This window comes from Emydura macquarii, unplaced genomic scaffold (genome assembly GCF_026122565.2).
Source record: "Emydura macquarii macquarii isolate MOO-44397 ecotype Brisbane River unplaced genomic scaffold, CSIRO-AGI_Emac_v2 contig_431, whole genome shotgun sequence".
NCBI lineage: Eukaryota > Metazoa > Chordata > Testudines > Chelidae > Emydura > Emydura macquarii.
In genome coordinates, this window is record NW_027130568.1 from 16,244,573 (window position 1) to 16,271,617 (window position 27,045).

The 27,045-nt window shown below is 38.8% G+C and overlaps 1 protein-coding gene across 5 annotated transcripts in view; it reads left to right on the forward strand.

The window, feature by feature from the left end:
• Positions 1-27,045, forward strand: part of KIF13A (kinesin family member 13A) — a 193,908-nt gene that overhangs the window by 153,220 nt on the left and 13,643 nt on the right. For 4 of the 5 annotated variants that reach the window (XM_067537607.1, XM_067537604.1, XM_067537608.1 and 1 more), the window contains exons 17-35: positions 765-975; positions 5,745-5,907; positions 7,456-7,596; positions 8,725-8,874; positions 9,501-9,665; positions 10,397-10,570; positions 11,975-12,126; positions 12,261-12,393; positions 12,487-12,633; positions 13,529-13,567; positions 14,952-15,051; positions 15,408-15,534; positions 18,417-18,472; positions 19,991-20,115; positions 22,891-23,067; positions 23,812-23,904; positions 24,816-24,972; positions 25,216-25,289; positions 25,953-26,000. In XM_067537607.1, the coding sequence (XP_067393708.1) occupies positions 765-975; positions 5,745-5,907; positions 7,456-7,596; positions 8,725-8,874; positions 9,501-9,665; positions 10,397-10,570; positions 11,975-12,126; positions 12,261-12,393; positions 12,487-12,633; positions 13,529-13,567; positions 14,952-15,051; positions 15,408-15,534; positions 18,417-18,472; positions 19,991-20,115; positions 22,891-23,067; positions 23,812-23,904; positions 24,816-24,972; positions 25,216-25,289; positions 25,953-26,000 (2,432 nt within the window). The remainder of the gene's footprint in view (positions 1-764; positions 976-5,744; positions 5,908-7,455; positions 7,597-8,724; positions 8,875-9,500; positions 9,666-10,396; positions 10,571-11,974; positions 12,127-12,260; positions 12,394-12,486; positions 12,634-13,528; positions 13,568-14,951; positions 15,052-15,407; positions 15,535-18,416; positions 18,473-19,990; positions 20,116-22,890; positions 23,068-23,811; positions 23,905-24,815; positions 24,973-25,215; positions 25,290-25,952; positions 26,001-27,045) is intronic. The other variant, XM_067537606.1, reaches the window with a different exon arrangement.

Sequence of the window (27,045 nt, forward strand, 5' to 3'; positions counted from 1 at the left end):
ATGTGGCGGTTACTGCATACCAGACTTGTCCAGTAAGAGTTACTGTATTGCTCAATAAAGTGTTGACTGTAAGCTTCTCTTACTGCCAGTTCAGTTACTACATTTAAGTCTTCAAACTGAAATCAGCCCCGAGTTTATTGTAAATTATTGTGGAATGCACATACAGGACAGATTTAAAATTGATAATAAATTAACCTTTCCATATATTATAGAAGTTTATTCTCTCTCAGAACCACAAAGAAGTTCTAGGAAATGCACACTGTCTATAACATGCTTTTAAAAAGGAAAAAAATGTTTCTTTTCTTTTAGTGGCTGTTACTGACTGGGGTAGATAATTTGGTTGTTTCAGTTTTCTCCCACCACCCTCCATCACATTCCCTTAGCTGTCAATACAGAGAAAGTGAAGTTTTCCTTTCCCTTCCTTACTTATCCTATTTCCTTCCTCTTACTAATTCATCCCCTTCTCTATCTTCCCTCCTTCCTCTACTTAAGGGTTCGTAATATATTTTAAAACAGCATCAAAAAATAAGAATGGAACTAAAACGTATGTCAGCCATCACTCTTCTCACTTTCTCTGTATGCTGTCTCCCTTCCTTTTGTGTCTTTATTTTGACTTTTGGATTGTAAGTTCTTTGGGAAATGGCTGCATTTTTCTTTGCTTTTGGAAAGTACCTGGCAATTCTTGAATGCTACGGAAATATAAATAATATGGCAGTAATTGAATTCAATTCAGTGGTGTGTTCTCTCATTTCTTCCTTTTCTAGACCCAGTCCAAAATGTGGTGCAGGTCTTGGAGAAGCAGTACTTGGAAGAGAAGCGGAGTGCTCTTGAGGAGCAGAGGATGATGTATGAGCGTGAGCTCGAACAGCTCCGGCAGCAACTCTCTCCAGAAAGGCAGCATCAGCATGGCAGCGACAGGCTTTCATATACAACTCAGGCTGCTCAGCAGAAAGTAAACCTCTGGACAGAAGAGAGGTGAGATTACTGGAGTTAAAACCAAAATGAATAAGAGATAAAGGGAGAGGTGGGGGATAGAAAGACAAGGTGATCCATCTTTTCCAAAACAACCAACACTTTGGCTCATTGTTAAACTGCGGTATTAGACCTGTCTTCAATCCAGTCAAATCCTACTTTTATTTAATTTAGAGGTAGATTCTGACTTCTACTGCAGTGTAGGTCTTCCCATTGGTTGGATTTGACATGTTCCTTTGAAAGCAGAACTTAGCCCTAAGTGGTGTGGTGTCTTCCTCCTCCTGCTCTTCCTCCTCCTCCCCCCCAATGAACATAGAGCATTCAGATGCAATGTGAGTGTTAAATTCAGTTTTAACAGTCCCTCCATGTGTTGCTGACAGATTACTTGGAGGGAGGGAGCAAGGGAAGGGACAAATATGTAAGATCAAGCTTTGTCAAATATTAGTGTGCTATCAGTGTACCCAACACTGTGAAAACAATCTGTACTCCATGAATCTAACAATGTGTATGAAGCACTGACAAAATTCAGAAAATTAGGATATGTACAAAAAAGTAAAGGTTTACTCTCATGTTGTGCATACTTTTATTTTTAAAAGTAAATCTATTTTTAGAATACTATTGTTGAAGGGCCTCACACAAAATGTGCATTTTGGGGGCTGATTTTGAGTAGAGAGAGAGAGTTTGTTTAGTGTGCAAGAGAAACGCAGGAGAGCCACACAAAGATGGTGTGGAAAAATGCAGACAAAGCATGGGTGAGAGATTCACAAGGGACTTTAAGGAGGGAGATGTGGAAGAAGAGCTTAGGAAGTGGGAGAAGGAGTAGGAAGAAATGAGCTGAGTTTAGGAAGGAGTAAGGATATATAGTGAAGATGAAAGAAGCTTGTTCTTGATGTAGGAAGCTATTGGACTCATAGAGGGGAGTGATTCGGTCAGAACAAATGGAGAGGAATAAGATTTCCGCAGCAGCATTTTGTTGTAAACAAAGTAATATTCTGTTCTTCGTTCTATGATTCATCCAACAGGAGGAGTGACTAAATGGACTAATAGTTCTTTTCTAACTCTGTTTTCTGTGAATGTTTATTTGCATAGCACAATAGAGAGTTCATTATTCACTCATCTCTTTCTTTATACATGGTGACTTGGAGCACTCCTTTCTATCTTGGTGTGTTTCCATCTTCTCCATTAAAAATCAGTCTAAAACAAAAGCCTAAACAAAGTAAGCCAAAATTGTCTTGCCTCGTTCAGACCCAGAATGTAGGAAACAGAAAATAGAATCAAGGTCTAGCCCTGTAAAACCATGCATTTTGTGTTAGTTTTTGTGCAAGCCTTGCTTTCAGTGTTCACAAATTCTGCCAGACTAGGCTTGAAAAAAAATCTGTTTATCCACTCACCAGTGATGACTAGAAAGATTTCACAGGCAAGGATGGGGAAAACTAGTATTTCAATTTTCATTAAAAATTGTTTCTAGCTCTTAGAGATGCAAAGAGAACCTTCCTAATGTGAACTGAATGCAAAATGCTGCAGTCTCATCTTCCTGAGTTTGCAGACACAGCTCTAGTACTTTTACAGCTTCTTGCAGCTTTGCCAAGTAGCAGACTGAAATGAATAAGCCTCTGGTCAGATTCACTGCTGCTCTTCATAACTGCCTTGTGAGCAGTAGTGAAGTTGTCAAAAAAAATCATGTCATTGATACAGTACCATTGCTTGGGAGAGGCCGTGAGCAGCAGCATAGGTCAGAACTGAAGTCATCACAAGGGAAGGCCCACTCACAAAACAGAGGTGGGAGGGAAGAGTAGAGCAGTCGAGGCCTCCCCCCGACCCTCCCACTCTTCACAACAGCCAGGACTCTCTGTAGAAGGAGAGAGGATGGAGATATCCTTTAGCTTCAGCTGATATAAAGAGTTAAAGCTCCCAAGCAAAAAATGGGGTGGGCATGCCAGCAGTTGCCGTCTGTACAGCAGCTTTTGGGGGAGTTTGGGAGGAATGGGCCTTTAAACAAGAATGTTGTCCCTGGATTTCACTGGTGGGTATCTCACCCTCATGGTGGAGTCTCTAGGTACTACTGCAACACAAAAACACCACCACCATCCATGGTTACTGTGCATCTGATAAAATTTTTTAGTTCTATCAAATTATTGTAATGTGTAAAAGGTATCCTGCAAGAAATGGTGAGCATTCCAGTCCTGCAAAATATTTTCTTAGGCTTAATATTTTCAGTTCTAAAGAGACTCAGGCTTCTGAAGAGGGGGGAAGTGGTCCATCTACTTGAAAGAGAAATCAAGAGAAGTCAGTGGGGAATTTCTAGTGTTGATTAGGCAGGAAAGGCAGGGCAGCATTTTGAGGGGGAAGAGGTTTTCTACTGATCATATGGTGGGAAGTATGGAAAACCTCGTTCAGTCTGAAGAGCAAGATGTAACCGACCTTAGTGATTGGACTTGCATGGAACGTGACTGGTGTGTTTCAAGTGCCACTATAGTTAAGGGTTAGCTGCTGTTTGTTTTAAAACACTGTCTTTCAAGACTCAACATCCAGCTGGATTTTTGCTTTGGTTTGTGTACAAATGGCACTTAGCATATGCACTTTGTATAGTAAAAATACAAAAATCCCATCTGAAACTTACTTTGTTCATTCCAGTTTTTGTGGAGTGTTTCTGTGGTGCCCTAAGTACATTCACGCAACTGCACACAGAAAACCAGAATTAAAATACACAAATGATAATGAAAACTACCTACAATAATACTTAGCTGAGGTAATTGCTCCACATAGCTCATCACCCATTCCTCCCTGAAAGCCTGAGGAAAAGAGATTGGTTTTGTAGCATTCTCAGAAATTTGTTAAATTCAGGTTCTACTTGGACCAAGAAAGGGAATCAAGGACTTCTCCTGGGAAGAGTCTTGTCATCACCCTCCCTCCTTTTTTAAATTAGGAACCTGTTAGCTTTAGTACATCTGCTGACCTCACACGTGGAAGCATCACACAGGGAGAAAAGGGGATGTATTTTATATAGCCAGATCCCATGCCATTTAGAGCATTTATAGATCAAAAACATGTTTGGTTCTACATGGAAGCCAGCTGTGTGACAGAGCACTCATGCAATATGCTCTTGGCACAAAGCACTGCTTAGTGAATAAGTAGCTGCTCTAGCTTCAGCTTCCAGGTGATTCCACAATGTATCGGTCTGTACAATGCATTATTGCCATCTAATCTTAAATTGCTGATGGCATGGATAATGGTAGCAAGAGTGATGTGGAAAGGAGTTTCCCTTTTTGCCTCAGAGCAGATGGCGGGGAGAGGAGAGGAAGCAGTCTTGGACACAGCCTCTGCCTGAGTATCTGTCATCCAGTAAGACCCCACTATATTGCAGACCTGAGCCAGATAGGAAATAGGCACTAAACTGGATACTTTAGCATACTAAAGACACCACAAACAGGCCTCCTTGCTAATCCTACCAATAGCTTTATCCCTTTCTGTTCAACATTTACATAACTTTGTGTTACTTTGCATGAGAGAGCCTTCAGGGCAGAAGAACAATTGCTCAGAACTACTGTCTGGAACCTGTCTCAAAGAAAAGAGAGCAGTCAGTTCAAGAGTAGTTGCTGTTAGGGACTACAGTCATGACAATAATATGGCATGGCCTGTGATATTTAAGGAAGATCTAAAAGAGTCTAAACAACAAATACCCATTCAGCCAAACTTCCAAACTGTGTCCATATCTACAGCATGCCCCCCGGAACAAGCTTGTCCCTCCTCCCAAATGTGTGTCTTATTCTGTTTAGTCTATGGAAATGTGAAGTATATCTATATAACTAACTTTGGTAGGATTTTGTGCAATATATATAAGGGAATGCTGGGGACTAAGGAATCTGAGATTTAATTATGGGTTTTATGCAAGAAATTATGGGATATAATATACTCCCTTGTAAATGAGCTGTACATCTGGGGTCCTATGGTCAGCCCTCCTAAAGCAAGCTAGAAATCATTGGGCTGCTGTCTTTGTTATCCAAAAAATAAACATGTAAAACTAAAAAAAAAAAAATTAACCTTGGGGACCCTGCATGAGGAGAGCCTAGACTTGTGTCATAGGCAGGAGCATCATATGCAGGTTGTTGCTGCCTGTTTTCACATTAGGTTTGTTCAAACATGTCTGGGAAACTCTTTTTGGAATTCATACAAAGGGTGCTAACCTGCACACAGTGCTCCAGTTGTTAATTTGTGCAAGTTTTTTTTTAAATTATAAGATACATTTGATATGTAGAACATATTATGTTTTATACCAGATATGGCTAACCATGTACAGTGGGCCATGCAATCCTACAGCACAACAGGGCCCCAGCTAGCCTTATCTTTTAAATAAAAAGGTGGGGACAGAGAGGTGGTAGGTTCCAGCATGCAGTTTATATGAAGATGAAGCATTACATGCTGGGGCTGGTAGTCTCTGTGGGCCTTACCTCCAGATTAAAGGGAAAGACATGCAGTGTATGTCATTGCTTCAAAATTAGGAACAGCCTGAAGGCTTCTAGCAGATTATCAGTATAGCAGTTGCTCTGTTACCAAAGTGACTTTTAGTTGGGAAAAGTTTGGGTGTAATTGCTCTGGATATTTCTTCAGCTGTGTGTTTATTAAATGTGCTAAGATTTTTCTCAATAAATTGATGTATAATAATACATTTAGTGTTAGTACAGCATTTCTTCCCAAATTTGTTTCAGAAAAAAGACTTGATTGGCCATTCTGATTATCTCCTTCTATTTTTCATTATACCTACTGCATTACAGGGATGAATTGTTCCAGCAGAGCCTGGCTAAACTTCGAGAACAAATAGTAAAGGCCAACACACTGGTGAGAGAAGCAAACTTCCTGGCAGAAGAAATGAATAAGCTAACCGATTATCAAGTGACACTTCAGATCCCTGCTGCAAACCTCAGTGCCAACAGAAAGGTAAAAAGAGCTAATCTCAGAAAGACGGAACTATTTTATTGTCCTGGCCATTCAGGAACAAAGACAAGATGCAGTGTTTGTTGTTTAATTAGGCCACAATTTTATTCTCTTACCATATCTGAGAATACCTGGCAATCAGTTGTACAGTGCAAGTCATCATTCTTTTCCACTTACCTTGGTGTGCTGCTCTCAGCCCTCACCTTTCCCAACCCAGTCCCAGCCAGCCTGTTGTTGGGACCCCACCACCCTCCCCTTGCATGAGACTTAAGGAAAAGAGGGTGGTGGTTGGCTCCCCACTGTTTAAAATCCCCTCCCCCTTTCAGGCTTCCTTAGTAGATGCCTCCCCCTAAATCCATTTCAGCTTCTGTCTGTATTCCCTCTGTAACAAGTATCTGCACTGGACATTTGCTAGCTACCGAGTTTAAACATCTTGACCTAACGTCCTTCCCTATCTCACTGGGTCCCGTACCTGCTATGGGGAAGGCATAAAACCCACCCCACCTCAGCCAATCTGGTGGTGAGGGAAAAATTCCATCCAGTCTCAAAAGAAAACACAACTAATGCAAGCGCACAACAGATCATAAAACCCTGTCCTGCTAAAACTGCATGGGAGGCAGGGTGGCTGCTGCTGATCTGTGATTGGGAAAGAGAGTGAGTTTCTTCTGGAATGCATGAGTACAGATACCCTCCCCTTCCTCCAGTGCTGTTGGTGGGTCAGTGCCATTACCTGGTCTGGCCACTGCCTATCTCCCCACCTTTGCTGTAGTAGGTCCATTGCCCTTTCATCTTCTTTGTAACCCAAATGCAGTCAAGAACTGTAAAGGAGTGCTGTCCTCTTTTTTTCATGCTGCCCAAGCAATCTCACCACATTCAGTTGCTGTGAGCACACTTTCCTTTTTAAAGGAGGACTCTATCATGTCTTTGGGTCCAAAGCTTAGACATTGAAGTTAATTGTAGGTGGAGTATGGGCATTTCCTGCTTAATATGTGGAGAGTAAATAGTTTTAAAAATAAGAGAGCAGCATTAACTGTAGCTCCCATCACTTTCTTTTACAAATATCCTTCCACCCATGCATGCACATCATGGGCGCTGATGGCACTAGTTCTGTTTTCTTGCTGTACAACCTAAAAAGAGTTCCTTGTTTTTTAAATTCAAATTGGGAAGATTTAAAACACACTCACTCATTTTTGTTCCAGGCCTATATGGTATTGTCTTTACAAAACTTAAAATAATCTACTTAGTCTTTTCAGAGGTAAATAGTAAAATCTACTGCTATCAGTTAGGATATTACTATCCACTGTCACGTGGATTTGTGTGAGATTATTCTTATTTAACGCTCCTATGTAAAAGTTATTTGGGAATGGGAAAAATCCACTGGCTCTTCACAGGAGTATGTGCTGAGTTGAAGGGCAACGGTGGGTAGCTGGAATACAAAAGGGAGCCATGTACTTTGTATTTTAGTACTCTTTGAGAATATAATTTAAATTAAGATTTAAATATTTTGACGTGAATTTCTGTGCAGTGAATAATTTTTCTTCTCTGACTCAGAGGGGGGCAATAGTAAGTGAGCCAGCTATTCAAGTGAAAAGGAAAGGAAAAGGTACTCAAGTGTGGACTATTGAGAAACTGGAGAACAAATTGATTGACATGAGAGAACTATATCAAGAATGGAAGGAGAAAGTTCCTGAGGTATTTAAAATACAGATAAAAAAGTCAAAATGTGCATATATATGTCTTTATAGGTGCAATATAAATAATGTAAATATATGTACCGGCGTGTACAAATATTATACTTCAATGAAAATGAATTTTCTGCATGAGTTGTTGATGGGATTGTGAACAATATAAAAATGCAGAATGTAGATTACACTGCAGAATAAAAAAACATAGGCCACTCCAAATTCTTCTCTCAAATACTTGTGCCAATTCCACTGGTGTCATGTTAGTTGGAATTATGTCAATAGGAGTGTAAAGAGCATATATGAGGACAGAATTTGGTTCTAGAACTAAAATTTGCTTCAGCTTCTCTTGTGTATTTTTTGTACACATTAACTTCAAAGCCCTAAGTAAACTTGGTATGTGGTGAGAATTAAAATATCAAGTTGGCCATAAGTGTAAAAATATGCATAATGCTTATGCATAAATGTCATGCTTATATATAATCACACAGTTTTTGGCTCACCGTATCTTGCAAGAGAATGAAATATGATTTGGTTGTTCAAGAGTGTGCCCTTTAAATTGCCAAGTAGGAATGCATCAGCAGCATGCTTTTTCGTGTGTGTGTGTGTGTGTGTGTGTGTGTGTGTGTGTGTGTGTTTGGAGAGGGAGCAGAAGGGGCAGGCAAAGAGGAGGAGCAGGATGCAAAGTGCTCATGTGTCCACTGAATACTGTACACCTCCATGGGGATTCCTAGCAAGATACTTTGAGGCAGAGCCAGAAGATCTGCTGCTACACATGGGGTGTTTGTATTTAAAAATATGTAGAGATTATTCCAGCCACATAGTAATAAGGGAGCAGCTCCAGCCCTGTGGATTCCTCCTTGAGTCTTCTCCAGCGCCTGTTGCCCTTGCAGTGTTCCTCAGCATCCAGCCACATTAGAGTTTTGTGGTGTGCATCCCATCTAAATTTAGATGTGATGTGGTGGCTGACAGAGAAACATTAGTGGGGTGGAGTGACTAAGGTTAAAGGTCACAGTACTGTATAAAGAATATATGGTTATGCAATTTTGGTTTGTGCACATTTTGATGATTCCACTAAGTTTACAGCTTTTAAAAAAATAATTAATATACCTTTTTTTTTAAAAACAAAACAAAACAGATAAGGAAACTCATTGGTAAGAAAGGTGACCCTTTCTATGAAGCACAGGAAAACCATATCCTAATTGGAGTAGCAAATGTCTTTTTGGAGTGCCTTTTCTATGATGTTAAACTTCAACATGCAGTGCCTATCATCAGCCAGCAGGGAGAGGTAAGGCTAAAAGGAGCCTGAACGTATTGTTAATATAAAATGTATTGGAGGTGGAAAGAGGGAGTGAAATTAGTTCTGCGTTTGTAGTCCTGTTCGCAGATAAAGATCTCGCACTAAAATTTTGACTTACCTAAATGCTCATTTTAAAAAAATTTTTTTATAATGCTGAGTCTTTTTTTACCTTTAAATATACAATCAGCAAAAAAATGTTCATTTTATGACTAAGAAAATTTGTTTGACTAAAAATGTAGAATATAATTTGGCAGGCAAGTAAGAATTAAAGGGTCAGAGATTAAAGCCCGAAAGCTTTATGCACAAATTCCTTTAACCTCAGTTAAAGTTCAGCCACAAATCCAGTGCAGTAATGACCCTAAGTACTTTACTGTTGTGTGAACTGAAAAGTGAAAAGTTGACTAGAGGGGTAAATGTCTCATGAATTCATTTCCTCCATATTCTCTTCCTTTTATTTTTCCCTATGGTATTGTTCCTCTTCTATTCAGTGTATGGTGCAATGATATTTTAGTTCCACTGCTTGTTGCCTGCTTCCCTTCTCTCCCTGTGAAAATTGGATATTATACAATGTTCTAACATTCTTAAAGCATAAGTACTTAGTATTTGTGCTTCAGGTTGCAGGACGGCTGCATGTTGAAGTGATGCGAGTGACTGGTGTTGTTCCAGAACGTGTAGCAGAAGGGGATGACTCTTCTGAGAACTCCAGTGAGAGTGGAAGCCTGGAAATCATGGATAGCAGTGGAGAAATTATTCACAGAGCAAGAAAGCTCACCTGCAGGGTAAAGAGGAGATAATCTGTTAGTTGAGAATTAAAAAAACAAATATATTGTTACAATCCAATATAAAAGTTAAATTATGCAGGATTTGGTTGTTTAGGATGCTGTTAATATGAAAGAGACTCATCTCTTTCTCTGATTCAGATGTAGTCCAGATCAGTAGTGATCGAAAATGATTACCATTGAATGACTGTGAATTGAGTGGACACAGTTTCAGTTCAGTTTCTAATGAACGCAGGTCCACACCACAAATACTGACATCCCAATCGACACCATTCTCGGCAATCACAAAAGATGTGATCCTTGCATTTCAAGGTTGGCTTCATTAGTAGAGAAATTTTCATGGCTGTTCATGCTCAATGGCTGGAGACTATTTCAGTCTCAATTGCCGTCAAAACGATCCCTTTAATAAATGATTGTGTATATATGTAGTTTTAAAATGTAAACTTTTATGTATTAAATTTTGAGCCTATCATTTTACGTGATCAAAAACATGAATATAGGTCTGCAAGTTAAATATTTAAGCATATAAATACACTGTGTGCACAAATACATCTGAGTTTTTGCATATGCAAAAATGTAGGCATGATGCATGTTTAGAGACTGGTTGAGGTATTTTTGAAAATTTGGTACTGGATGTCAATTGTTGTCACTTAAATAGTTTAGTTTTTAAATAATCTATATTTTAAGAGGAAATAATCACATTACTTTGCATGTCTATTTTTTTCACATAGGTAAAAATAAAAGAAGCAACTGGACTACCATTGAATCTGTCTAACTTTGTCTTCTGTCAATACGCATTCTGGGATCAGTGTGAGTCAACTGTAGCAGCACCAGTGGTCAATCCAGATGTGCCATCACCTCAGAGCAAGGAAGCTCAGTTTACAGTGTCTTTCTCTCATTGTAAGGTAATGATTTTGTTTTAAAACAGTGTATCAGAATGGCAGTATGTTTGAGATGAACTATTTAGAGTTTCACCCTAAACTTTTGGGGAGAAAATACAACTAAATGTCCTGTATCGTAATCTTTAGGAAACTGTGTTTTGGAGGAGAAACATAATATGCTGTAGTCATCAACTCCATAGCTTCTTATCTTCTTCTTCATGTGGCATTGGTTTGATTTGCTACAATCAGTTTATAGGTCAATATCCAGGTTTGAAATCAAGTTCATTGCATCAGGGGTAAGTCGGTGAATGTCAGTGAGGCTACCTTTAAGCAAACGCTTAGGGCAGGAGGAGTATATATATTCCATTGTTTGAGGCACTGGTCCACAATCACAGGTTGGGCTACTTCTCATTTTCCATTGGAAGAGTTTCTGGGCACATCTTACATGTGATGTTCTTATGCGGTTAAGTATGCACCATTCTTCCCATTGCAGGTCAAAGCCTGGCAGTTCTTCAGTAGGATCAGTAATAAGGTGCTTATTTGGGACTGATGAGATATCCCAGATTGCATGCCATTGATTATCACCATTGAAATCTATCAAAGTACTGCTGCGAGTCCAAAAGGGGTTCCCAGATTTTAGTCTTGTTCTTGGAGGATTTTTCAGGTCATCGTGCAGGGGGATTCTGATGTTTTGGTTTACATTGGAGAGGAAATTGGAGGTTTGGGAGTCCCTCCATATTTTTGGAGGGTGAATATGGGACAGAAGAGGGAGCCAGTCTGTTGGAGTTGACATTAATATTCCCAAGATTATACACATTGCCTCATTTAGTTGTGGTTCCAGGAGTTTAGTGTGAGAGCTCTGGGCCTAAACAGTATTCCACTGCAGAATAGACTAGGGCTAATGCTGATATGTACAGTGTCCTGGGACCAGAACCCCAGGATGTTCCCATCAGCCCTCTTATGAGTCTCACCGTAGTCTTAAACTTGTCTCATGTGTTCTCGAGATGTTGTTGGAAGGTCACTCCTAGATATTTTGGGGTGACTTCATGTTTACATGGCTTGTTATAATTTAGTGGTATGTTCAGAACAGATGTATTAAACTTGTAAGGAAACACCAACACTTATTATGAGGTTTTGCTATATATTAATTAAAGATTTTAATGATACCAGTATCTTAGAGAGCATAAACATAAGACTATTTAGAGTGTGGTTGAAATGTTCATGACATTAAAATGTTAGAAACACACATTATGGATTCTTGAGATTTGTCTCAAGTCTTCTCTGCCGTGAATTTAAGGCTTCTAATCCAAATTATGTTACCCCTGCTATGCAAACAGAGACTACATTTGCTGTGCCCCAGTTGCAAACAAAATGAGGAGATTTGATTTATTAATTCAAGTTAATACAGTTCCTGTTCTCTGTTTCCAGGACTATGTGATGAATGTCACAGAGGAATTTCTGGAGTTCATTTCAGAAGGAGCTCTTGCTATTGAGGTGTGGGGTCACAGGTGTACTGGCAATGGCAGCTCCATTTGGGAGGTTGATTCTCTTCATGCTAAAACTAGGACACTGAGAGACAGGTACGAATAAACTACAAAGAATGATTCCATCAGCTTTCCAAAGAGATTAGGGTACGATACTTGCATTGTTAGAGCACCTGTACTTTTACTGATCTGAGTTACAAGCGTTGGTTGTTTGGGGTGTCTCTCTCTAGGTGGAGTGAAGTAACTCGCAGAATAGAAATGTGGATTTCCATACAAGAACTAAATGAGATGGGGGAATATACAGCAGTTGAACTTCATCAGGCAAAAGATGTAAACACTGGGGGGATTTTCCAACTTAGGCAGGTACTGAGTCCTTTTCCTGCCCTGTTAACCTGGTTTAAGTGTGTTCTTAAAATGTTGTTAATTTCTCTTTGGTTCTTCTGATCACTTGTTCAGGGTCATTCTCGAAGAGTTCAGGTGACAGTGAAGCCTGTACAGCATTCGGGAACACTGCCCCTCATGGTGGAAGCCATTCTTTCTGTCTCTATAGGCTGTGTGACTGCCAGATCAACCAAACTACAGAGGGGCTTAGACAGCTACCAGGTAGGGCAACTGGTTAATGCACTGAGTTAATAATTATTTACTTTGCTGCTTGAGAATCTCCTTATCATTTTTCAAAGTATAAAATCAAAATGGATGCCAGACTATTTTAATATTATCACATCCATACATAATGTTCTGTTACTTTTGCTCTCTTTCAGTTTAACAGATGCCCAGTGTAATATGTGCTTATGGGCCCAAGTTTGTTCCTGTTGAAGCCAGTGGCAGAACGCGTACTGATGTCATTGAAAGCAAATTTGGGCGCAGAAATACACATTACCTATGTGTATATACACAAGCACTTAATGTACATATCAATTCACTTTAGGGGCACCTAACTTTCATTTGCCTGTTTGTTTGCTTGTATTTTGGAAGTGCTCAGTCATAATGTTATAACTAAGGGCTTGTCAATATTTTGTATAATCCATTATTTTCAGAGGTTTCTACTGCTATCAAAAAACTGTTGGTCTGATTCCTTAATTTCTACTAACTGTCTAGTGTTACCTGTTCTCTTTAGAAATATGACAGCATCTTGTCTGTTTAAAAACTTATACAGTATGTGTAAGAAGCAAAATACATTTGAGAAAAATATTGTAATATACACTAACAATACTTATATCACAGGTGAGATACTAAGATCAAGTAAAAAACTTTTGAGAGAAATACTTTTATTTATTAACCAATATCCTATAATCAAACAAACAAAAAGTCTGGTGAAATCCACTAAATTTATGTCTTGGGTGATTACATTTTATAAATGCTTTACCTTTGTACCAGTTTGTGTGTGATGGAAATGTTTGGGTTTTTATTTGGTACTGTATGTGTGTTTTCAGTTTGCTGTTTTGTTGAGAAAAATGCATGTTCTTTATGTTTTACAAAATTTATTTTCTCCTACCAGAGAGGAGATGATGATGGTGGTGATATGGATAGTTATCAGGTATTGCTGCTGTTGCTGTCAATCCTGTGGCATGGGGCACAGCTAATGCTAATAGCCAGCAACTTTAAAGTGGATAAGAGTATTGGAGCAAGCAAAAGCAGCTTTAAAAATACAGTCTCTCCATTAAAAGGCTGCCTGGGCTATAAAAACATTGCCATTTCAATATATATTATGTTCTAATTTATTTTATAATCTTACACTTCACTTCTTTCTATAGTATTCCCAACAATCAGATTTTCTAACTGCCTGTTACTTTAAAAAATAAATAAAGCTTAGCAACTTTAATATTAGAACACAAATACAGTTCCTAATACACGTCTTATAATAAAAACATGCAACCTTCATTAACATTCACTATCCAGAATTTATATCATAGGTGTTTTTTTAAAGAACAAACTCCTTGTCCTTACAAAATGTATTACTGTTTGAAAATCCAAATAGAGAGAGAGAGTGGAGGGGAGGTGTGCTGTGAAATTAAATATTTTAATGAGAAATTTTGTTTTTTAGGCTATAGAAGTTTATTTTGTGGTTATCTGAAAAAATATAAATGTTAGTTTGCATTTTGTATTCTGAGTAGCTTTAGAGAAGTTAAAATTTGGAAAGCTAAAAAAATGCATCACCAAAAGGTAGCATTTAAAATTAAGAACAAAATGCTAAAAATGGAAATCATATCCCTGATATTTTCCTAGTTGTAAGACTTTTATTTAATTTTGGTGCAAAACCTGTTCAGGCATAAGTGTTGACATCCCTTGAGATAGCATAGTATGTGCTGCAGTAGTCTTCAAAATGTAAGTTTAGGTACTAACTTCCTGCGGGCTGTTTGTGCACTTCCTGGCGCCTTGAATCACAGAGAAGAATGGACCTAATTCTCCTGTGATGTCATAAAGCATGAATGCATGGTAGATTTTGTTTGCATGGGGGATCTTTTATGGCACTGATGGCAGCTAGTAACAGAATTTTATGCAGGTTTAAGGGTATACTGACCTCTGCAATCTTCAGGAAAACAGCTGGCCATTGTATAATATCTATTTTCCTCATTCTACTGCTATTAAACAGTTTGGATGCCACTTGCCTGGTCTGAATGCTTACCTGCAAATCACAAATTCTGTATATGAACAGCTTAGAAATGTTGATAGCATAAAAATTATACAGCAGCTGGTGTAGTTTCACCTTTTCATGCTTTTCCTCTTTTAATTTGAAACTTGAAAGATAGTGACCTTTAATTCTTGGATGGTGTGCATGATATAAATGAAAGCTTCCTATATATTAATCATGCAAAACTGTTTAATCACATTTCTGATAAAAAATTATCACATATAATTGTATGTTCTTTGTAATGTTCAAAATCGCATGATCAGAAAAATATTTTCTCTCTCCTCATTAGGAGGAAGATTTAAACTGCGTGCGAGAAAGGTGGTCTGATGCATTAATAAAACGCAGGGAGTACTTAGATGAACAGATTAAAAAAATCAGCAATAAGCAAGGTTTGTATCACTTGAATTTTAAATTGTCTTTGTACTTTGTCTCTCTTTCCAAACAGGCTTAGTTTCACTTGAAGTAAAACTTAGCATTGTGAACTTTTGGGCACAAACTTGTCTTCGATATGTCTGTGGACAGTGCCTACACATTGTTTAGAATACAAATAGCAGCTTTTTTTTTTAAATTGTTACATTAAGTATAGAGGAACTTTTTCTAGTAAATTTGAAATCTATACGGTAGTTACCAATCAATATAGTGTGATTTATAATCTACTGATAAACTGTAATTTTGTCATAGGGAAATGTGAACACAGATGCAGTTTAAAAATCATACATCTAATATACTGTCTCTTTCATTGTAGAGAAAACGGACGATGAAATAGAACGGGAAGCACGGCTAGTAGAACAGTGGGTGGGATTAACAGAAGAGAGGAATGCAGTGCTTGTCCCAGCACCAGGCAGTGGCATCCCAGGTGCTCCTGCAAATTGGTACGTGTAAATAAAGTTCAGGAAGACAAAACCCCAACATCAGGTTTTATTGTATGTGTGCATAGCAAATTAAGTGATGAAATTTGAGGGTCTGATTCACCACTGTTTGTATTCTAGTGTTCTTCTTCGAGTGCTTGCTCATGTCCATTCCACTATAGGTGTGTGCATGCCTCCATGCACGGCTACTGGAATCTTTTTCCCCTTAGCAGATCCCATAGGGCCAGCTCCGGCACCCCCGGGAGCCCCACGCACATGCCATGGTATATGAGGAGCTGCCAGCCCTATGCCCCCTTAATTCCTTCTTTCCGCCCGTGATGGTTACTGGAACTGCCTGTGCTTGCACTGCAAGCACGTAATTCCCCATAACTTTAAGCAAGGATTTTTTGTGTTAGTTAGTTAGCTTAATAACTGTTGTTAGGGTAGTTAGAGACTTTGAGATAGTATAGCTGAGACTTTACAGGGAGCGGGTATGCTCCAGTCTCATGGCTTCAAGCCGTGTGCTTCCGGCAGGAAGACTTTCCCGCTAAGTGACCCCCACAGCCTGAAGCATTGCGGGGAAGCCTTCACAAGGAGAAGAACTGATCTACAAGGCTTTCAGACCAAAATCCACCTGAAAGCATTACTCATGGAGCCCCCAACTGGCTCCGAACCAACCTGCTTCACTTCGGTACCCAGCGTGCTGTCAGTGCAGAGGGCACCGCTGGCAGTGACCCGACTCGGCACCACGAAGAAATGGAATCATCGCTCGGAGCGCGGATACTCCCCGCACCAGCTAAGCAGGTGGGGTATGGAGCACTGACCCGTACCGAGGTCGGATCACGGAAGCTCGCTGCCTGAGCTAGTGTCTCCAGCCAGGGAACCTTCCAGTTCGGCACCTACCAGTACCGTCAACTTCAGAGGCCATCGGGCGACAAGAGCCTTGTTGGCCTTGCATACGCCACCGCCACCCATACCTCCACGAGAGAGAAGGGGCTGGTGTTACTGGGGAAGCCCGCGTTGGGACCTCCTGAATGGCTCAGGAAATCCCCAGCATGGGGAGGAATATCTCCTGCAGACCGGGTTCCTACGATAGAGCAGGAACGCTCCCCTAGAAGTTATTTCAGGTAGCCGTTGCCAGACTGACCTGCATCAAGGCGGAGAGCGAAGTTGCCCACCCGACACCGGGCTTGACCACCCGGGCAATGGGTGAGGTCCATCTCACCATTCCCGCTCTCCGGCAGCGAAGAGTTCACCCACGATGATGTGGTGATGATCTCAGTCACCGGAGACAGTCTCAATACTGAGAAATTCGGCAAGCGGTGCTGAACCCGGTTGGCGGCGACAGACTCGGCACTGAGGAGTTCGCCTCCCACACTGAGGCAGCACTGAACCCGGGTGCCAGAGACAGACTCGGCACCGAGGAGCCAGCCCTACGGGATCTGCTAAGGGGAAAAAAGTTCCGGTAGCCGTGCATGGAGGCGTGCACAGACCTATAATGGAATGGACATGAGCAACACATCTCGAAGAACATCAGTTACTGGTAAGTAACCTTGTTTTACACTATTATTACATTGGTGTAAAGTTAGAAGAATAGTGGTGAATCAGGCCCAGAATCTGCAATATCCTAATATAAATTGTTCCTCAATATTATATTCATATTTCTCAATACATTTCCTGTTTGATACTTTGCATTGAATACAAAAGGAACTGCATCTGAACTTCCTTCTCCAAGGGCAAACTGCTTGGCAAAATTTAATTGAATACAGTTCAATTAAGAAACTTGTAGAATGCACAATATATTCAGAATCGAAAAGAAAAGTTGCCTAGCTAACTTGTTATACAGTAACTCTGAGGTAACAATCCTGTAGTTACAATTTGAGCAGTCAAATTAAATCTAAGCCCTTTTTTTCAGGTGTTATAATTCTGAAAATTATCCCGTAGATTGAAATCTTTCATTCGTACATTTTATTGGCTCAAATACGAATTATAGAAAACTTAATAAAATTTCACTTAATAAAAGTTTTTTAAAATTTTTTAGACCAATTAAGAAATGTTTTATTCCCCACTCGAACACACACACAAGTTTTAGAGGCCTTTATTTGTACTAAGATAATTAAAACTGACTAAAAAAAAAAAAACAACCAGAAAAACAAAATAAAACCTGTCTTATATGTAGTTCACATTTCTTAAGTTTGGAAAAACCTGACTAAGAAATAGTTGTTCTATTTAACTGAAAAGAGCATACCAGGTAGGCAGTCCTTTGTTAGCAGGAGGATGGGACTATATGATCAAGTAGATTTTTCCTATCTCTGATTTCTAGGTTTCTATGACTTTTCCTTCTCAGTTTAGGTAGTGTGTGCCATTTAGACAAAAGTATGCACATAATATAAATATTTGGCATTTAATTTCAGTGATTAGTTACACACATTTACATGAAAGTCTGCTCACCTAAGTGTATGAGGCCATTGAAATAAACAAATAGTGTTTTATTTCAATATGCTAAGATTTTACCTTTAAAGGATGAGTTAATTCTATGTGGAAAAAACTATATCAGTGCAATGATATGGCTGAGCATGTGTATGCACAGAACAAGTAATTTAAAGATGTGATTCCCATAGCAATTGAAATGTGCTACATCACACCAAACTTTTTATTTAAGATCTAAATTTAGCCACATATACCGGAACACAGAATACATGATAGGTGGTTGAATTACTAGATCTGTGGGTACTATAGTTTTGAGTATCCTGACTTTTTTTGGTGCAGTTAAATTCTTTACCAAAATGTTTGAAGGTTTTAATCATTGGGTGCATTGTACATAAATACTGCATGGATAGCTGCCTATGCAGGTTAGTTTATGTATTTATTTTACCATATTGACAGCAGTTTGTTCTTTCTTCCAGGGCCCCACCTCCAGGAATGGAAACACACACACCTGTCCTTTTCCTTGATTTGAATGGTAAGTTGTAGCTTCAGCTTAGAAAATTTCATGGTACCAGTGCTTTTTTTACTGAAATAATAGAATAATAATTGAATTCAGCTCAATAAATGAAGCAGTGGCACTGAAAAGCAGGGAAAATAAAAACTTGAGTCATAACTCTGGTTTGCTGTCTTTTACAGCTTTTAGGGAAAAAAATTCCTTTTTTCTGATTTCACAGATTGGTGCAGGTAAGCACAGAATAATTTTACAACTGGAACCAAATAATAAGGGACCTGGAGCAGATTTTCCTCCTCAAGATACTTGAGGAAATTTAGTGCAAATTATAGTACCAAAAACAAGTAGGGTTTAAACTTAAAATTGATGACAGATAGGGAAATCCAGTGCAAGTTTTAAAAGGTGCTTCACTTCTAAGTGCAAGAACAAATTTCTTTAAAGCCCTTATAGAAAATTGTCTCCAAGTGCTATTGAGAAGAAGTTATGTTGTTGTTCTTGCTCTTCTAGTTCAATAGTAACAGTTGTTTTAAACTACAGGTAGGGAGTATAATAAAGTGGTTTATGCATAATATAGATTATTTGAAATCTCTCCCAGGGTATGTCTACACTACCGGTGATTTGGGGATCAATTGAGCGGGTCATTGGGACCCGCTCAGTTGATCCTGGAAGTGCTCTCTGGTCAATGCAATTAATCGACCTCCCCGAAAGGAGTAAGGCTGCATCGACCGGAGGGCGTCTCCGGTTGATGCAGCGCAGTGAAGATGCCTATGGTACAGCAACGTAAATGGCAAATACTTTATGTAGCAATAACAATATAGCATATGTACAGCAATAACTTTATGTACCTTGCGTATCTCCTGTCAACCACTGGCGGCAGTGTAGACCAGGCCCCAGTGAAGTCCCTGAGTTCTGCTAATTGAAAGGACTACCAAAATGAATTCTTAGTGTTTGTCCTCTTTGCTGTCAAAAGAGGTGCATCTCAAAGCTGAAATTTGTTTTATTTCTGAGGATTTTGGAGACTAAACAAGATATTTAGGAGGAACTACCTGATTCTGTGGATTATTACAAAACTTGCTTGACTATGACTCCCAGTGTGTAAAATCAAAATGTCCAGTTATCCTACTATTTTAGTCTCCTAAAGATGCCCTGAGATCTCAGCAATGGTTGTGATATGAGAAGCTAGCTGGTTACAATGAATGGAGAGAGAAAATTCTTTTCCAGGGACTGCCTGGCACAGTGTATTCATTCATGAACCTCTAGAAATCTAGTTTTGAAATTCTGTTTGCATCCCAATTGAGAAGGAATGCTATGGTCTCAACTTAGTTTTTCCTGGCCCTATTTGTGTTTATTGGAAATCTCCCCACAATTTGGTATATTAATTATGATTAGCCAGCACTCAATATAGTATGAAAGATGAAAAAAATCACCTGATAGACCTTTATAGCAATTCAGACCTTTATAACAATTCAAACTTTATTCATTTATATTCTTTGGTGTAGACTAACTTTTTCATTTGTGTTCTTTGTGTGTTGATTTCATTAGCTGATGACCTCAGTGCCAATGAACAGCTTATAGGTCCCCATGCATCAGGAGTTAACTCAATACTACCAAAGGAGCATGGGAGTCAGTTTTTTTATCTGCCGATCATAAAACACAGTGATGATGAGGTAAATTACTAGTAAACTTCCTTCCTGGCAATAATGACTTACATTAATGCTTGCTTTCTTTGCTTTGTGTTGTATTATATACTTAATTCTTATTACTAGCTAAGTATCAAATTAATTATAAATGTTAATATATTGTTAATGTTAATATTTTTGGTACCAGAGGTTGTTCTTTCAGTCTTCTCAGACCATGCAGGTTACTATCCACATTTAGAAAACTCTTTATAGCCATGCATTCCATTTTTATAGGAATAGAGTTGCTAACTAATTCAGTTTCTGGTAATTACATTCTGTATCCCCAAATTCTTTTATGCTGTTTCCTTTGGATAGGATATTTCTTATTTCCTGTGTTAAACTGTTTTATATTGATGGGTGATGTCAAACAGTTGCCAAGTCCTCTCCAGAATTAGCTACATTCACTGGTGGTGGGTGAAGTAATCCATATTTGATTTTTTTCAATAAAGGTGACCTATAAGGAGTTTTAGAAATATAGGGCTTGTACACTTTTTTGCTGCTTTATCTCAGGAACAGAAGACCTGAAAGTTGTTGGTCGGGTTAATTTTTTAGGTTTCTTTCTACTTTTTACCCCAGAAATACCATGACTGTCTAGCGCTTCTTGTATTTTGTAAAAGACATATTTGGGATCTTTGCGAATGTACATTTTTAGCTCTCATGGCTTAACTTGGAGAGATGGGGGATGTTGAATCTTTTTGGAAAAGACTTTTTAACTGTCTAAAAATCCTTCCCCTCTTCGTTGTTCAACTTGCACTCTCTTGGCGCTTTGATGTAACTAGTTCACTTATTCTCTAGTTGCTACAGAGTCTCCAAAACTAAACAAGCCTTAATATCTAAAATAATAAATATTTATTTTCCTTTTGCGGATCACGTTTATGTTTGTAAAAGGTTTGGAACCGTTCAAAGTGAAAGGTCTATATAAATGTAGATTAAATCTGGAGTTATATTTGATTTTCACTTGTTCCATCTTCCATGCTATCTTATTTAGGTACACATCTCAAGACCAACTCCCAGGATGAATAACTTGGCTGGGTGGTGGTGGGGATTCCTGTGAAAGGAAAAGGAATAGATCTTCATAGAATCATAGAATATTAGAGTTGGAAGAGACCTCAGGAGGTCATCTAGTCGAACCCACTGCTCAAAGTAGGACTAACCTTAGCTAAATCATCCTAGCCAGGGCTTTGTCAAGCCACAGTTTAAAAACCTCTAAAGATGGCGATTCCATCACTTCCCTAGGTAACCCATTCCAGTGCTTCACCACCCTCCTAGTGAAAAACATTTTCCTAATATCCAACCTAGACCTCCCCCACTGCAACTTGAGACCATTGCTCTTTGTTCTGTCATCTACTACCATTGAGAACAGTCTAGCTCCATCCTCCCTGGAACCCCCTTTCAGGTAGTTAAAGGCTGCTATCAAATCCTCCCTCATTCTTCTCTTTTGCAGACTAAACAAACCTAGTTCCCTCAGCCTCTCCTCATAAGTCTTGTGCTCCAGCCTCCTAATAATTTTTGTTGCCCTCTGCTGGACTCCCTCCAACTTGTCCACATCCTTTTTGTAGTGGGGGGCCCAAAACTGGACACAATACTCCAAATGCGGCCTCACCAATGCCGAATAGAGGGCAATAATCACTTCCCGCGATCTGCTGGCAATGCTCCTACTAATGCAGCCCAATATGCTATTAGCCTTCTTGGCAACCACACTGCTGATTCATATCCATCTTCTCATCCACTGTAACCCCCAGGTCCTTTTCTGCAGAACTGCTGCCTAGCTCGTCAGTCTCCAGTCTGTAGCTGTGCATGGGATTCTTCCATCCTAAGTGGAGGACTCTGAACTTGTCCTGTTGAACCTCATCAGATTTCTTTTAGCCCAATCCTTCAATTTGTCTAGGTCACTCTGTATCCTATACCTACCTTCCAGGGTATCTACCACTTCCCCTAGCTTAGTGTCATCTGCAAACTTGCTGAGGGTGCAATCTACCATTCTCCAGATCATTAACGAAGATGTTGAACAAAACTGGCCCCAGGACCGATCCCTCAGGCACTCCGCTTGTGACCAGAGGCCAGCTAGACATGGAGCCATTGATCACTACCCATTGAACCCGATGATCTAGCCAGTTATCTATCCATTTTATAGTCCATTCATCCAACCCATACTTCTTTAACTTGCTGGTAAGAATACTGTGGGAGACTGTATCAAAAGCTTTGCTAAAGTCAAGGTATATCACGTCCACCGCTTTCCCCACATCCACAGAGCCAGTCACCTCTTCATAGAAGGCAATCAGGTTGGTCAGGCTTGACTTTCCCTTGGTGAATCCATGTTGACTGTTCCTGATCACCTTCCTCTCTTCCAAGTGCCTTTAAAATCGATCTTCTACAGGATGAAAGCACAAATGCTCTGCAGAGGCCTTTGTGTGCCCCTCTACTGTGGCCCAGTCTCATGCCAATTGAGTTCAGTGAGCTTTGGATCAAGTCCCAAGTAAAAGAGGATTCATATAAGGATGGATCTATGGCCCTACCCTTTGCTTGCAGCTTTGTAGAGATCCCCTGTAAAACTGGGCTCTGCAGTGCAACAGGGTCAAATGTTCCAGTATGGTCTTTCAGATCCTGACACATCAACATCACTTCTGCTCCTAAAATGTCCACGACAGCTATTATTTTTCTTTCATTAATGATGTTCTTAATTCTTGTAAATTTTAAATTGAAGTAATTGAAATGTATTTTCTTTTTCTTCACTCCACTCCACTATTCAATTTGTCCACTTAGATTTCAGCCACTGCTGCTTGGGACTCTTCTGTCCATGATTCAGTGCATTTGAACAGGGTAACACCACAGAATGAAAGGATTTACTTAATAGTGAAGACCACTGTGCAACTTAGTCATCCTGCTGCTATGGAATTAGTATTACGTAAAAGGATTGCAGCCAATATTTACAACAAGCAGGTAATGGGTTTTATTTATATTTTTACATCTGTTTATATAGCTCTTAATTTTATTGATGTCTTGTTATAGCCCTAGTATTATTCCATTTTGCATCTGGCTTATTTTTCTTGACTCCTAAGCCTCATTTATCTAAAATGTTCTATTAAATAAGAAAATTTCCATTAGTGATGAAAGAATTCACTGTTGTCGTAGGTTCCACATAGAGCATGGAACAAAATAATACTTTTGCTGACAACCTACAGTATGAAAATTATGGTTGCTATATAAATTAATCATTAGGAATCAAAATTATACTTCGTCCTAGAGCCATGGAAAAGACAAGTTTTCCAAGTTATTTTGCAGCCTATGGTCCAGAGAATGAGTTGTTGATAGCCATACAATAAAGGTTTTCAGCCATACCTCCTTCATCTGATTCTCAGTTACCCTATTCATTGTGTAGTCATTTATGCCTGTGCAGAGAAGTTGTAAAATGCTACTATTATGATTGGCTGCAGTTTATACCCACAGTTTATATTTTGCTCAAATGTAAAAACACTACACAAATTGCAATGCAATGGAGAACTTGGGCCCTTAACCATAGAAATGTCTGACTGCTTCTTACTAGAAAGAAGTATCAAAATGTTAATGAATTTACAAAATTTAAGTTTTTTTAATTTTACCATTAAATTGTACAGAATACATAAAATTATATGCTAAAAATCACCATTGTGGATACAGTAGTTTAAAATTATTTTATATTTCTAGAGTTTTACCCAGAGTCTGAAAAGGAGAATATCACTGAAAAATATATTTTATTCCTGTGGTGTGACCTATGAAATAGTATCCAATATCCCAAAGGTAAATTATACTACACTTCTTTACAATCTGTGAAAGGAGTAGAATGATATTTTGGGGCAGGATATATTGTTTGGGTGGGAATTGAATATTCAGTTTCTGTTGCTATGGAAAGAACTTAGCAGTTGTACATCTGAATCCCTCCATGCCAAATGAATCTTTATTTAACTTTTTATTTGAATAATGTGAAGAGTGTAGAAGATCTAACCTGATGGGGGATTTTACTGATTTTGTTAACATTTTTCCTTTCTGGACTGAGAGCTTGGTTATCAGGTCTGAACAAACTATTACAGACATTTTTAAAATTTGGTAAACATCATTGTAAATATTTATGTATACAAAACCGGTACCTAGTTTTAAACCCATTTTAAAAAAAACAAGGTTTTAAAGAAAAATAATTTTTTGTCTATATTTTCCTCATTCAGAACTAGGACATCTGAAGATATAATAAAAATAAAAGGGTGTAACCTGAAGAAGAGCATTGTGTAAGCTTGAAAGCTTCTCTCTCTCACCGACAGAAGTTGGTCCAATAAAATATATTACCTCACCCACTTTGTACCCTTAATAATAGTAATTAAAATTTGCAGTCTATGAAGATTGTACAAACTATTTAAGAATTGGGAAGGAAGAGTTAATAGCCATGAAATAATTAACTCATAACATACACCCTTTTATTTTTCAGGTTATACAGTCACATTTGGAGGGAGATGTGGTGATAAATAGGGAAAGCTTTATCCCTATTTATTCTTCTTTCTATAGTAATATACATACTAGACCATCTTAGTTCTGTGAAGGGAGCATTGATCAAGCCTAGTCCTGAAGGCTGAGATGATCTGTATAAGTGAATCATGCTGCATTTAATGGATCTCATAAAATGTATCTATTTAAAATAATCTTACAATTTATCACTTTAGGCTACAGAGGAAATTGAGGATCGTGAGACCCTGGCCCTGATGGCAGCAAGAACTGAGAATGAGGGTACATCTGATGGTGAAACTTACATAGAGAAATATACACGTGGCGTGTTGCAAGTGGAGAACATTCTAAGCCTTGAACGACTAAGGCAGGCAAGTAGCAAGGAAAGGAAATCCAATGGAGATCTTAAGACTCTGAGGAGATTTTGAGGAGGTGTTTGTGGTGAAAATAAGGTTTAAAAAAGTCTAGATAGATGGCAAAAACATGATGCATGAACTTATGTCAAGAGTGGACTTCAGTAAAATGGACAGTAAAATTTAACGTACTGCTGGGTAGAGGAGCTATAGCTTCAGTGTTTAATTAGACAAAGGTAAAAATATTCTGTCTTTTCACAGGCAGTCACAATTAAAGAAGCACTCTCTACCAAGGCAAGACACATACGGAGGAGCATCAGCACACCAAATGTCCACAATGTAAGAAACTCTTTCTGAAATAGTGCTGGAGACATGGGTCATTCTTTGTTTAATTTATAGAGTGGATAAAATGATTCCTAACCATTATCACACCAAGTATCTATATTCTGAGCTAGCACTAGTAGAAGCTCTGGAACTGTCAGTATGAAGGGGGAATTGAGTCAGGATAATTATTTGCTATTATTTAATAACACCTGCTCCCCCCCCCCCCTGAAAATCAAGGATTTTATCTAAAATCTTTCCCCCCCTCACCCCTCTATCAGGTGAATTTTGGTCTCAGGTGCCAGTTTTGGGTACCTCACTCAAAACTTTTATAAGGAGTACGCCTACATTACACTGGTGTGGTCAAAACAGTCTGTCCAGAAGTTTTTGAAGCTTTCACTTTTAAACAATTGATTTCATTTTTTTATAGTACATTTTATGAAGGGTCTTGTAGATCCCTACAACATCTATGAGTACAATTTGCCCTTGTACATACTTTACTCATTCTCCTATGCAATTAAAACAGCAGTTTTGCTAGCTGAGCCCATCATTGATGTAGTAGACACATAGAACAGGAGGTCAGACTACATGATCACAGTGGTCCCTTCTGGCCTTATAATCTGTGAATCTATGATCACAAGATACAATCTTTTGTCATACCCGTTCACTGGTGTCTTCTAGGTATCCTCTAGCCGATTAGATCTGTCTGGCTGTGATGAAGATGATAAGGTATGTAAATTTGGATTTTCAGAAGAATAAACCGCACAAATTTTCAATTCCATTGTTTTTTCTAAAATAAAAAAAAATACCATAGCAGAAATGTATCCTTATCTAAATCTTGGATACAGGAAAACCATATTACTTGTTTTCAGTTAGATGTACCATTTTTAGTAAATTGGATGATACTTATTTGTAACTTAAGTAAAGGATAATTTTAGAAATTGACGTGACATAACTAAGTGGGGTGGGGAGGAATGGGAAAGATGTAGGAGAATTTAGAACATATCCTTAGAGCCACTCAACTTCCTGTGCAGTTCAGTGTGAATGTGGTCCTATCCATGCTGCAGATGAAACAATGCTATGAATAACCATATTTTAAAATGATGATTGCAGTCAGTGTTTTATTGTGGTTTCTGTGGCCAGTGTAAATGAGGTTCTCTTCTCTTCAGTGTTGTAGGGGAGAATAAGTAGGAAGTAGTCTCTAGGATGCTTTTGTAGAGAACGTGAGAGATTTCTGTGAATATTATATATGCTTCAGTTTAGCCTCTGAATATTAATTTTGTATAACTACAAGGACTTAAATCAAAGGAGGTTGTTAGTGGGAGACAAACAGGAAATTAAACTGACAGAACAGAGATAAGATACCTCCAGAAAGAATAACGAGTTCTCAACAGAACAGTGGGGAATTATTAATTGGGAAATGCCCACCTTCCTGGCTCCTGCCAGGCTAGCAGATTTTTTTTTTTTTTCAAGCCTAGGATCAAAGGGAACTAAACTATTAAAGCTCCCTGTCTAGAGAGAAAAGGGGGTGAGCAGGCAGCAGTGGCTGGAGGTGAGTGTTTAGTAGAAAAAGACTGAGAGAGAGACTGAGGGGCTGTCTTTCTCCCAGCACAGGAGTAGAAGTGTTTAGGCTGGGTGGAACTTATCCTAAACTTGCAAGGAAAGGAATGAAGTTTAAGTAAGATTCATGTGTATGTGTACATTACAGTAGACATGTGACTACAGCACTTGTAGATATATCCTAGCTAGCTTTACTCTAGGTAGCTAGAACAAC